We start from the raw sequence: 13,684 nt of genomic DNA on the forward strand, positions 1-13,684 counted from the left end.
ACTGTTTGTGGTGTTATTTCACTACATACACATGTTACATGATACGGAAAGTATCTACATATTTTATTCACCATAACTGTACAACTAAGCTGGTATCGTGTCCAAACAATATAGTGGCCACAAAAAATTGCATGACAAGTGACACAGTGGCTAGCAGACAACCTCACTCCCTCCCTCACCAAAATGGTTCCTTCCAACGTACTGTTCGTGCTTTTATTACACTATATATACACACATTACATATAAGTATCTACTAGATTTGTGTTCACCAGAGCGAACCACTAAGCTGGTATGGCGAGTCCAGACAATAACAGATGACGCTACTTCCCTCCCTCGCCAAGATTACTCCTCCCACCATACTATGCACATTACCCTATTACCACCACAATCCTGCAATTATCAAAATCCTGATCATTTTTATCAGTCAGGGGTCTTCTGTAATACTATCATCGTTAAATAATAGCAGTTACATATATATTTTGACATTTTTAGGCGATGCTGTGGTCACAGCAGCACGGCTGAACAGCAGTGCTGTTAGCTCATGCTGCGTGTGCCAGCCTTGGTTACTCACTCAGTACTGAGACTAACACCCAGGAATGTTACCCACAAATTTTTTCAAGATGGTGTTTGTTTACAGGAGTCTTGAGCCACAGGATGTGAGCCCCGTGTACCCACAGGAGTTTTGAATCCTACGCTATACCTATAATTGCCATGAGGTGCTCTGCGCACCCTTAATCTAGCACCTCAAGGCGCTCTGTGCAGTGTGATGGTTAAAAGGATGACCAACCCACACATCAAAAAGTGAAAAAATTACAATGTTTTGGTTTGTCCTGGACCATTATCAAGTAACGTGTAACAAGAAGTCACACAGGTTGATAATGGTCCAGAATGGACCAAAACGCCATCATTACTTTGCTTTCTGATTATGATTTGGTGATTATATCTTCTGCCACATTATTGTGACTAATCACCTGCAAATTTTAAAAGGCTGCAGAAAAGTACTGTATCACTATACACCAAAGCCATTAATGCAAACAACACTTGAAATGAGGAATCCAAGAATATCTCCATAAACATTTGTCAATTATGACTACACCTGTCCTCTCACCGAATCGCTAAGATCCAGAGCGATCCTCTCTGATGGGGTGAACTGTCCACTGTTCCAGGTTGAATCCTCAAAATGATCTTCTGGATTGATAAACCACACAGAACTCACTTCTGAAACCACTGGAGACAGCTCATCTTCTATGAACAAACACAGCCCACCGAGTCAGGAGATTCCCCCATGAACTATTTTATATTGGAGATTCTTTCTTATGGTGGGCTTCAGGATCCTGCAGACACTCTTTCCTTTTCTTTGTAAATGTTATCCCAAACTGACTTGATTCCTACATCAAGTTTTCTTCTTACTGCAGAATTCATTTCCTAGCAATAAAAGTCAGCAAGTACCAATGAGTACTGCCTTAGCACTAAACTCAGTTAAACCAGCAATACTCTGTTTGTCCATAGTGTTAACTTGTATTTCTATTAGTAGTTCTGGTCGCAAAAATAATTATTGGGTACAAAATTTTTAAAATCATCATAAATCACTATCATAAGAATAACCATTGTATCCTGCTCTATGTATGTCATATGTTAAGCATTGTAACAAATTTGTTATTATACGCTACTCATTTATGCAGCTGTTCTCCTAGATTGTTCTCGTGCAAATAAACTCACTAAACTCCGTAGCTCACTGTGCAGGAATCACTGCGCTGACATTAATTACTGTAATCACCACTGCAGACAAGCATTCATTATGACCACTTTCAACAGGTTGGACTTATCATCATGAGAGTGGTGTGGTGTGCAGACAAGCATTCATTATGACCACTTTCAACAGGTTGGACTCATCATCATGAGAGTGGTGTGGTGTTCAAAGTCAATGATAATGATAATAAAAACAAAAAGTATAACTTACTGGGAGGATTTGAACATTGTCAAACTTTATAATTTGACTCTGACATCAAGTAATAACAAAAGGTGATGAAAAATTCCTAAATTCCAGCAAAACACCAGCTTTCAATATACTTTATAAAATCAAAAACACAAGAATCATGCAACTTCAAAAGTATATCAGTTTTATTTTAAAAGAGGACTTACTTTGACAGGTGTTTGCGTGCAGAAGGCAAGGTGGCGAGTTCTTCTTTCATGACATATCGCTTCGTGCCCAGACAGTACTGCTCCATGTAAGTGGGCCAGTGAAGAGCTGACAAGGCAAAATTGAATGTGCATTGATCAGCTTCAGATAAAGATGCCCACAGATTTTGCACATTGTCATTAGAGAAGCTCCACTCATGAGTGGTGAAGTACTCCAAGCACGCTGCAGCACGGTCCAGCTTCTGGGCAATCCTCACCATGCTGTGGGTCAAATATAAAGCCACCAGTGAAAGAATAAACACTGGCCGAGGTCTTAAAAAACCAGCGTTGAATGTAATGAAACGCCATTTTCTGGGTGAGACCCAGAGTCTTCCCGGAGCTATCTAGGCTGATATGCTAATGTCAGACTTTGGCATCAGTCATGTGTATGGAGTTCTGTGGGTCTACCAGGGACCATGAGCCAGAACCTGGCCACCTCAGAAGAGGCATGAGGAGCCATGGCCTATAGAAACCCACGTGTGGTTGGAAGTATTCTATGGGTCAGGCACCCAGAAAGGTAAGCATCCCAAAATAAACCCCTATTCTGATGAAAATTGCGACGAAAAGCCGAACAAGAGGATAGAACTCCCCAAACCGAAACGGGCAAACGAGTATGACGTCACACGTTGCCACACCGCTGTCTGCACAGCTCCCCCCCTCCCCGGTAGGGGGAAGGGGGGAGCCCCAGGCCCCCGCGCCGGCCATCCACCTTTCAATTATGAGGCTGGACATCAAAACACGTGAAAAACCGCCGACCCAGGGGAGGGAGGGTTGCGGGGGAGCCTCCGGGTCTCACCCAGAAAATGGCATTTCATTACATTCAATGCTGGTTTTCTGGGGGGAGCCCTGTTGGGCTCTATTATCTACTATCTACCCAAAGACGAAAACAAGAGAGGACCTAACCCAGGAGGTGGAAGACGCACACACCCCAACGCGAAGCGGAGACAAAAACTGCAACTGCCAACCCAAGGCCACACAGGCCTGACAAGGCCCAGGAACATCAACGAAGGAACACAGAGCCAACCAACGAACGAATTGACCATGGGGACAGACAGCAGTCTGGCAGGACTGAACTACCCCGCGGACGACCTGAGAGAACCACACCCTGTAACAGGGAAGAAGGGAACCCTGGAACAACCCAAAGTGTGACCCCAGTCACGGCAGCCGTGGCACGCCAAGCACGGTGAAGTGCTGCAACTGAATACAACACACAATGCACCCCCGGCCAGACCAACCAAGCATCAAGCAACCCAAGAACCCCTCCGGAAAGCAGCCGAGCCAGTGTTCGCCAGAAAAGAAGGAGATGACTGCAAGCAAACAAAACTTACCAGGAGAACCAAAAGAGCCAAAACCCAGGCGCCGGAGGAGGGCATGAAGCACTCCAACCTGACTCCCAGAGGCCAACACCAACAAGAAAAGAACCTCGGAAAACAACTCGGAACCGAAGGGGCCACAAGAAACCGAGGAGATGAGAAAAGAGCATGCAATCCAAGAACCAGGACGGCTCAAACATCGCAAGAGCAAGCCACAGGTGAACCACGCCAGAGACGACTCGCAAAGCAGTGCAGAGACAACACCAAAACCGAAGCAACCTGGAGCGGCTCCGCCAGTACTGCACGAGACTAGGCGACCGTATGTGGCAAGATGACGGCCCTAAACCTCTACAAGAGAAGGGACAAGACCACACCAAGAAAACATAGCAAACCGACAAAGGGACAGAAAGAAAAAGGAAGGACCGCCAAAGAAAACCCCACACCGCCGCCAAGACGAAGCACGCAGGTGGGACACCATCAACGAAGCCACCTGACCACCAACAGATAGTGAGATACTCGAGGCAGAACTGAACCAGCACCGCCATGGACCGACCGAGCATAGGAAGAGGCGGAGCCACGGGAAAACCTCAGGTGCAACTACCGAGCAAGCAGAGCCGGAACCCAAGCTGGCAAGGAATGAGAAGCAACGTCTGCCGTACAGAAAACTTCCCAATGCTAGCGAGCGCGCCATGAGATTGGAAACACTGTGGTTCCAATGCAAGACTCATGAGAAGTGATACCGCGAGATCCGGAAAATGCCAACTGGCAGGGTAAGCCAGGAACCAGGAACCCAAACCCGGCAAGCCTGGAAAGAACCAAATAAAGGGGTGGTGCAAAAGCAGGGAACTGAACATCGACAAAGTCCAACCTAGCAATAGGAGAGCCAAGAAGCACATACTAAACCACACAACGATGTGTAACGAGAGGGGCGAGGTAACATTAAAACTATTCCATCCCGTGACACTTAGTTATCGCAACACAAACAAGTGTAAACTAACTTGCTCAGGGCTTCTCGCAGACGTCAAGCCCTGATAAGGAACCTATACACAAAACAACCCAACTACCCCTCACATATCACCCTGCAGGTCAAATGACCTGAATCAGATACAGTATAACAAGCCATACGGACTAGAAAAACAGCCCCAGCACCAGCAGCCAGGGACAAGAGTGTAGAAGGAAGATGAGGAACGAGGAAGACAAGCAGCAATGGGAACGAAAGGGACAGGACCAACAACACACAGAGGCCACATCGATGTTAGGCGTTTGACAGTCGATTTGCGAGACTGAAGAGCAAAGCTCAACCCCCCACAAGCACAACTAGGTGAGGACAACGAGGTGAGTACAGAGAATCGAATGGATATGGAAGGGCTAAGCCAGGCACTGCAAGACAGTCAAGGAATAAGTGACCAAAATAAGACCACAAAAGACGTGGCCATGCCCCACCATGTAACAAATCAGCACATGGTCAACCCATGTGCCCTCATCCCTCGTGTGCCGCGCCATTAGTGAAATATTTTTTTAAATAAGTTTTTTATAGTAATTCTGAACATTTTTGGAAAAGACAATGTCTGGTAGCAGCATCAATCGTTCTGGAGGTGTTAAGAGGAAGAAGATTGTCCTAACAATTAAAGACAATTAGGAATTACTAACAGAGTGTTAATCGAGTTCATGTACCGTGCACCCCACACCTATCCAGTGGGCGGCAGTGGAAAGTTTCACAAACGCACACAATGGGCTCAGGGACTGAACCACACAATTCACTGAGCCAAGCAAGTTACAATCTTAAAGAGCTAGTTACAAAATCAATATAAGTTGCCACAGACGAACAAAGAAGGCCACAGGAAGAAGCACGCAAGGGGCCAAACAAAATGCCACAACCAACCCCCAACATGCACGCAAAAACCAGAAACCAGTGCCTGGCCAAAAGAGACGCCTGACCGCATAAACTCACCTGCAGAGCATAGGCAAGAACGTGTCACAACACATCGTAGCCAAGAATATTCCGGGAGCACCGCCAGTGGAATAAGGCCAGAGCCGCACATGCAGAAGAGTAGGGCAGAGGCGAACGCGGCGCCCCCATATGTAGAGAAAACAAGGCGCCTTCCCCATATTGGTAATCCTGAACACCCACAGTATCTACGGGACACGGACTGGAGAGATGAGAGGAGCGAGAGAGGTGAAGCACCCGAGAGAAAAAGGACGCGGAACACCAGCACTTGTGTACACTGTCCATAACAAAACAAACCCCCACAGCGCATGCGCAGGACGCATGGGGTCCGAACAGCACAACCCCGCCCGGCAGGGAGGGGCGCCAACGAGGAGTATTGAAGGAATATTAGCAGTGCCTAGACAGAGCACAGAAAGAAGATATACTGTACACACTTTATTATCCGGGATTCGAACATCCGGAAAACGCCCTTATACGGCCAAAATCATGACCGGATAAAGTTATCTCAATATCCGGCCAAAATGTCCGTGGGAGCCGGATAAAAACTCGGAGCCGGTTAATTTGCTGCCGATATTACACTATCCTGACAGTCAGCCGGATAAGCATTGAATTGTCCGGATATGAAAGCTATGCAGGCCATAGCATAGATATGAAAGATAGAAAGATATGAAAGATATGAAATATATGAAATCCCACTTTCATATCTTTCATAGAAAGATATGAAAGCGGGATTAATACGGGCCATACCGTATTAATCCCGTCTGGCTGTGGCTTGAGACGCATGGTGGAGGAAGGGGTGGGGTGGGAGGGGAGCATCGGGAGGGACCACCTGGGTACAGGAATTACCATTAATTTTAGAACAATTCATCATAGCCAAAAACAAAAGAAATACTAGTAATTATGTAATAACAAATATAAGTTTCCTAAAAACAATAAGCACAGGCAGAAGTTTCCTTCAAAAATATTGGCCTACGTAACGTGCTATAGCTACCCCAAGTGGACCCGTCTAACACTGGTCAACCCATGTACTCCCATTCCTCGTGTGCCGTGCCGTTAGTGAAATATTTTTTTAAATAAGTTTTTTTTCATAGTAACTTTGAACATTTTTGGCCAAGACTATGTCTGGTAGCAGCAGCAATCGTTCTGGAGGTGTTAAGAGGAAGAAAGTTGTCCTAACAATTAAAGACAAGTTACGTGTTATACACCTCAACCAGTACGGCGTCACAGGCAAGCCAAATGTCTTCAACAAGTGAGGCATCATCACAGGCAAGCCAAGTGCCTTTAACAAGTGAGGCACAAGCAAGCACCTTCAATAAGTGAGGCATCACAAGCAAGCCAAATGCCTTCAACAAGTGAGGCTTCACAGGCAAGCCAAGCGCCTTCAACAAGTGAGGCGCAAGCAAGCAAGCGCCTTCAACAAGTGAGGCGCTAGCAAGCAAGCGCCTTCAACAAGTGAGGCGCAAGCAAGCAAGCGCCTTCAACAAGTGAGGTGTCACAGGCAAAGCCAAGCACTTTCAACAAGTGAGGCCCAAGCAAGCGCCTTCAACAAGTGAGGTGTCACAGGCAAGCTAAATGCCTTCAATCAGTGAGGCTTCAGCAGCTGGCAGTCAAAACTAACTTTGCTTAATGAACTGTACAGTAATTTTAAGTGTTAATTTTAATGTTGTGTTAGTATAGGTTACGTAAATTGTTAAGAATTCTTAAGTTTAAGATGTGTGGCATCAATCAAGAAGACGAACACCAAGAAGGTAAGTTAAGGTTTCTAGTTGAATATTTAATAATTATATGTGGTAAGGCAATTCAAATTATGTTGTTTGTAGTATAAAAATAATTGGAAATGGTCACTTTTGGTCTCAGAGATGAAAAAGTACCATTTTCTAGAACACGTGAATATCTGGCTGGGGGTCCTTCCCATATAGTCCGGATAATCGAGTGGAGACAGTAATAACAAAAGAATGAGACAGTATCGAAAACCAAAAAGAAGCACAGAAGAGAACCAACGAGTCCAAAAAACCAGCGTTGAATGTAATGAAACGCCATTTTCTGTGGGGAGCCCCGGAGGCTCCCTGAAGCTTATCGGGCTAATGTATGTTATATTAGACCGGGACATTAGCTAAGGAGTTCAGACCTACCAGGGATCAGCACCAGAACCTGGCCCCTTCAGAGAGGTTTCATGGAGCAATGGCCCTGGAAAACCCCCTTGTGGTTGGGGTTTTCCTTATCTGCCATTGACCAGGGTTAGGCACCCAGAAAGGTAGACATAACAAAACAAACCCCACATGGTAAAAAACTAAAACATAAAACTGAACAGAGAGATAGAAACTCCCTACAATCCCAAGGAAACAAGCAAACATCACACTTTACTGCTGCGCCGATCGTCCGCGCATCCTCCCCGCCCCGAGAGGGGAAGGGGGAAGCCCCGGACCTCACCACGCCGGCTGCCTAGCATCAATTCGGAAGCTAAGCTTTAACCAACGCGAAAAAAAAGCCGACCGGTGGGAGGGAGGGTTGCCAGGGAGCCTCTAGGGCTCACCCAGAAAATGGCGTTTCATTACATACAATGCTGATTTTCTGTGGGGAGCCCCTATGGCTCCCTGGAGCTTCATAGCCAAAGAGAAGGAAAAGAAAGGGCTGACCCGGGAGGTGGCCGCCACAAACTCTGCAACGCAAAACCGATTGATTGATTGACGAAGATTAAGCCACCCAAAAGGTGGCACGGGCATGAATAGCCCGTAAGTGGTGGCCCTTTTATGCCATTACCAGTATCAAGAGCTGATACTGGAGATCTGTGGAGGTGCGAATGCACCCTGCATGACGGGAGATGTCTCCCTTATGAATGTGTTAAGATGAAGATGAAGCAACCCAAAAGGTGGCACGGGCATAAATAGCCCGTAAGTGGTGGCCATTTTAAGCCATTACCAGTATCAAGAGCTGATACTGGAGATCTGTGGAGGTGTGAATGCACCCTGCATGACGGGAGATGTCTCCCTTGTGAATGTGTTAAGATGAAGATGAAGCCACCCAAAAGGTGGCACGGGCATGAATAGCTCGTAAGTGGTGGCCCTTTTGAGCCATCACCAGTATCAATAGATGATACTGGAGATCTGTGGAGGTGCGACTGCACCCAGCGTGACGGGAGATGTCTCCCGGACCAAATGGTGACCAGATGGTGGCAAAACCGAGACAACAGGTTGCAACCTGCAACCCAAGGCAACAAGAACGCACAGGAGCAGGCACGTACACAAAGAACAGGCGGCCAGGACCCTGTGCGACCCTCAAATCCTCGCGCCCGAAATGAGTGCTAGACATCACCAACACGGCAGCAAAAGCTGCAAACGTCCAAAGGGCACGGGCGCAAGGATAGGCCGCAGGCTGAAAACTCTGCAGACAACCTGGGAGACCCGAGCCCTGAAACAGGGAACGAGGGGAACCGGATCAACCCAAAGTGCGTCCCCAGACACGGTATGCAGGTAACAGCAAAGAGGCGCAACCGGACAACACAGAACGCACCCCCGGCTGAACCAATCAAGCATCAATAACCCAAGTACCCCTCCGGAAAGCAGCCGTCTCGACCGTCACCAGAAGGACGGAGAAAGGCTGCAAACGTACAAACCTACCACCAGTACCAAAGAGCAGAAACCCCTGCACCAGAAGAGAGCTGGAAGCTCCCTGACCCTACCCACAGAGGCCCATGCCAACAAAATATGGCCTATGAAAACCAAACTTGAACCGAAGGGGCAACCACAAACTGAGGAGAAGATGATAAGAGGGCACCCTGATCAAGGACCAGGATGGCTTAGGCGACGCATGAGCAGGCTGGAGGTGAAACAAAACACGAGAAAGCGTACGGAACGGGGCGGATGTAATTACCTAAGTGTAGTTACAGGATGAGAGCTACGCTCGTGGTGTCCCGTCTTCCCAGCACTCTTTGTCATATAACGCTTTGAAACTACTGACGGTCTTGGCCTCCACCACCTTCTTACTTAACTTGTTCCAACCGTCTACCACTCTATTTGCGAAGGTGAATTTTCTTATATTTCTTCGGCATCTGTGTTTAGCTAGTTTAAATCTATGACCTCTTGTGGCATAGGCTCCTCGTACAATATTCTTTATATGGTCCTCAGGTGATAGTTTTCTATCAAGAACCATCCCGAGATCTCTTTCTTCATCAAAATTCTTTAAAGATTTCAAACATAATATATAGGTTGCGTGGGGTCTATGGTCTCCTATTCCACATTCCATAACATGGCATTTATTAACATTAAATTCCATTTGCCAAGTGGTGCTCCATATACTTATTTTGTCCAGGTCATCTTGAAGGGCATGACAATCATCTAAGTTTCTTATCCTTCCTATTATCTTAGCACCATCAGCAAACATGTTCATATAATTCTGTATACCAACTGGTAGATCATTTATGTACACAATAAACATCACTGGTGCAAGAAATGAACCCTGTGGTACTCCACTTTTGACATTTCTCCATTCCGATACATTGCCCCTGATTACTGCCCTCATTTTTCTATCAGTCAGAAAATTTTTCATCCATGATAGAAGCTTACCTGTCACCCCTCCAATATTTTCCAGTTTCCAGAACAACCTCTTATGTGGAACTCTGTCGAAAACCTTTTTTAGGTCCAGATAGATGCAGTCAACCCAACCATCTCTTTCCTGTAATATCTCTGTGGCTCGATGATAGAAACTGAGTAAATTCGATACACAGGATCTTCCAGATCGAAAATCATACTGTCTGTCTGATATTATATCATTTCTCTCTAGGTGTTCTACCCATTTAGTTTTGATTAGCTTTTCCAATACTTTCACTATTACACTTGTCAATGATACAGGTCTATAATTGAGGGGGTCTTCCCTGCTGCCACTTTTGTAGATTGGAACTATGTTAGCCCGTTTCCACACGTCTGCTACGATTCCTGTACACAGGGATGCCTGAAAGATCAGGTGAAGTGGAATGCTGAGCTCAGATGCACATTCTCTCAGAACCCATGGTGAAACGCCATCTGGGCCAGCTGCTTTGTTCTTACCGAGCTCCTTGAGAATTTTTTCCACTTCGTCTCTAGACACCTCTATGTGCTCTATGTGACGTCCACCATGAACGCAAGCCGGAGCGGCTCCGCCAGCGCCACACGAAACGAGGCGACAGTATGAAACATCAATAACTGTAGTCCTGAAAACCCAAGAAAGGACAAGACAACCCGATGTGAAAGAGAAGACAACCTACAAAGAGCAAGAAAAAGGTGAATAGAAACACCAGGAACGTCATACTGTCGCCGAGACAAAGCTCGCAGGTCGGACACCATCAACGAAGCCACCTGATCACCATAGAGATGGTGATACACCCGCGTCAAATTACCAGACGCAAAGAGCCGAGGAGAAGGCCGAACCAGTCACGTACAGGACCAGTCCGACCTACCAAAAGAGGCTGAGCGGCGAGAAAAACACCCCAGGTTCGGACACCTATCAAGCAGCCTCTGAAAATAAAGCTGGGCCGGCCACCAAGAGACCATGAGGACAATTCTCCTTGGGAATAGACTCCAACCGAGCCAGAACCCGAAGCAACAGCTGGACCGGGAGAAGAGGAACAGATACCCCCACCTCGACTAGTCCTGCCAAAAGGCATCCACCGTGAACGCCTCGCAGGCGGGTAAGGGCACCACATGGAATGGGCGACGCCGAGACCATGCCGACGCGAAGATGTCCATGGCCAGGAGTCCATACATTCGGCAGAGCCAATGAAACGAGTCGGCGACGACTGGCCAATCTGCGAACAGAGCAATGAACTGAGACAGGCTGTCCGCCAGGATGCAGGACATACCCCAGACTCGTGGAAGGTCTTACAACCATAGAGAATGTCTGCGACTACAGGAGAATAGACAGATATGTAAAAGGGAAAGATCGACCTTTGAGGATCACCCTAAATGGTACCAAACAAATGGAAGAAGTATTAAGGAATGCTAGAAAATTACAAAGTGATGAGGATGGGAAAGTGTGGTCATTAAGATGAGATCTTTCAAAAGAAGATAGAGAGAAGCTGAAACTGAACCTCGCCGAGGCAAAACGTTTAAATGAGAGTAGGAATGAAGAAGAAATCAATTCTTTTTTCTACAAAGTGATAGGGGTAGGCAGAACAGTAAAGTGGTACATAAAGGCAAACCAACAAAATCATTAGAGAAAGGGGGAGTGAAAAATAAGAAGAGGGGGAACAAGTTCCTCAAGATTGCATACACCAACATAGATGGAGTAAGATCAAAGATACTGGAGTTAAGTGATATAATATAGCTGTAGACACCAGACATTGTTGCACTCACGGAGACAAAACTTGAAGATGCTATTTTAAATGAGGTCATATTCCCAAGGGGCTACTCAATTTGGAGACGGGACAGAAAAATCAGGAAAGGCGGTGGCGTTGCTGTGCTGGTGAAAGAACACCTAAAGGTGAACGAAATAGTGACTGCCAATCCACAAGAAGTTGACATAATAGCACTAGAGATCTGCCATGAGGATGATAAACTAATGATCATAAAAGCATATAGTCCACCGTTAAGCAGCACATGGTCAAAGGAGGAGCTAGATAGTAAACGAGAAGGTCTTATAACAATAATGAGAGAGATCACAGCGAGAGCGGATAACGATAGTTCACGACTGTTGATAGTCGGCGACTTCAACTTGAAATCCATAGACTGTGAAGCATGTGAAGCTAAAACAGAAGATTTCTGGACCTGTAAATTTGTAGACGTTATCCTGGAAACATTCTTGAATCAACATGTTAAACAAGCTACGAGGATGAGGGAAGGGGACGTCCCCTCCATGCTAGATTTGATATTTACCAGGAAGGAGGAAGAAATATTTGACATTCAGTACCTTCCTCCCTTGGGTAAAAGTGACCATGTCTTTTTGGGAATAAAGTATGCAATGCGTTATAATCTGGAAGAAAATATGACGGTCGATGCAAATGAAAAACCTGACTTTAGGAGAGGACATTATGGCAACCTTAGAAAACTTTTTAGTGAGTATAATTGGACAGACATGTTGCTAGGCAAGGAAGTGAATGAGATGCATGTCAGGTTTTGTGAAATATATGATAAAGGCACAAAATTTTTTTATACCAAAACAGAGAAGCCGAACTAGGAAACAGGATTGGTTCAACAGAAAGTGCGAGAGGGCCAGAGACCAAAAGACACAAAAATGGAATCAATACAGGAAGAGGCCGAACCCCCAAACATACCAGCGATACAAAGATGCGAGAAACAACTACACGGCAGTGAGGAGAGAGGCAGAAAGAAATTTTGAAAAAGGGATTACAGACAAATGCAAAACAGAACCAGGTCTGTTCTATAAATTCATAAACAACAAATTGCAGGTAAAGGATAATATTCAGAGGTTGAAAATGGGAAATAGATTCACGGAAAATGAAAAGGAAATGAGTGAAACATTAAACGAAAAGTTCCAAAGTGTGTTTGTACAAAATGAAATCTTCAGGGAACCAGATACAATAAGAATTCCAGAGAACAACATAGAGCACATAGAGGTGTCCAGAGACGAAGTGGAAAAAATGCTCAAGGAGCTAAATAAGAACAAAGCAGTTGGTCCAGATGGAGTTTCACCATGGGTTCTGAGAGAATGTGCACCTGAGCTCAGCATTCCTCTTCAACTGATTTTTCAGGCATCCCTGTATACAGGAGTTGTAGCTGATGTGTGGAAAAAGGCTAACATAGTTCCAATCTACAAAAGTGGAAGCAGGGAAGACCCCCTTAATTATAGACCGGTATCATTGACAAGTGTAATAGTCAAAATATTGGAAAAAATAATTAAAACTAAATGGGTAGAACACCTGGAGAGAAATGATATAATATCAGACAGACAGTATGGTTTTCGATCTGGAAGATCCTGTGTATCGAATTTACTCAGTTTCTATGATCGAGCAACAGACATATTACAGGAAAGAGATGGGTGGGTTGACTGCATCTATCTGGACCTAAAAAAGGCTTTCGACAGAGTTCCACATAAGAGGTTGTTCTGGAAACTGGAAAATATTGGAGGAGTGACAGGTACGCTTCTAACATGGATGAAAAATTTTCTGACTGATAGAAAAATGAGGGCTGTGATCAGAGGCAATGTATCGGACTGGAGAAATGTCACAAGTGGAGTACCACAGGGTTCAGTTCTTGCACCAGTGATGTTTATTGTGTACATAAATGATCTACCAGTTGGTATACAGAATTATATG

The 13,684-nt window shown here is 45.5% G+C and overlaps 1 protein-coding gene across 4 annotated transcripts in view; it reads right to left on the reverse strand.

Moving 5' to 3' along the window:
- Nucleotides 1-1,351: 1,351 nt before the first annotated feature.
- The window catches only part of LOC123769434 (putative fatty acyl-CoA reductase CG5065), a 274,956-nt gene continuing 262,623 nt past the window's right edge, over nucleotides 1,352-13,684 (reverse strand). For all 4 annotated transcript variants that reach the window (XM_069308829.1, XM_069308832.1, XM_069308830.1 and 1 more), the window contains exon 8: nucleotides 1,352-2,400. In XM_069308829.1, the coding sequence (XP_069164930.1) occupies nucleotides 2,139-2,400 (262 nt within the window). In that variant the 3' untranslated portion in view covers nucleotides 1,352-2,138. The remainder of the gene's footprint in view (nucleotides 2,401-13,684) is intronic.

This window comes from Procambarus clarkii, chromosome 63 (assembly GCF_040958095.1).
Source record: "Procambarus clarkii isolate CNS0578487 chromosome 63, FALCON_Pclarkii_2.0, whole genome shotgun sequence".
In the NCBI taxonomy this organism is placed as follows: Eukaryota; Metazoa; Arthropoda; class Malacostraca; order Decapoda; family Cambaridae; genus Procambarus; species Procambarus clarkii.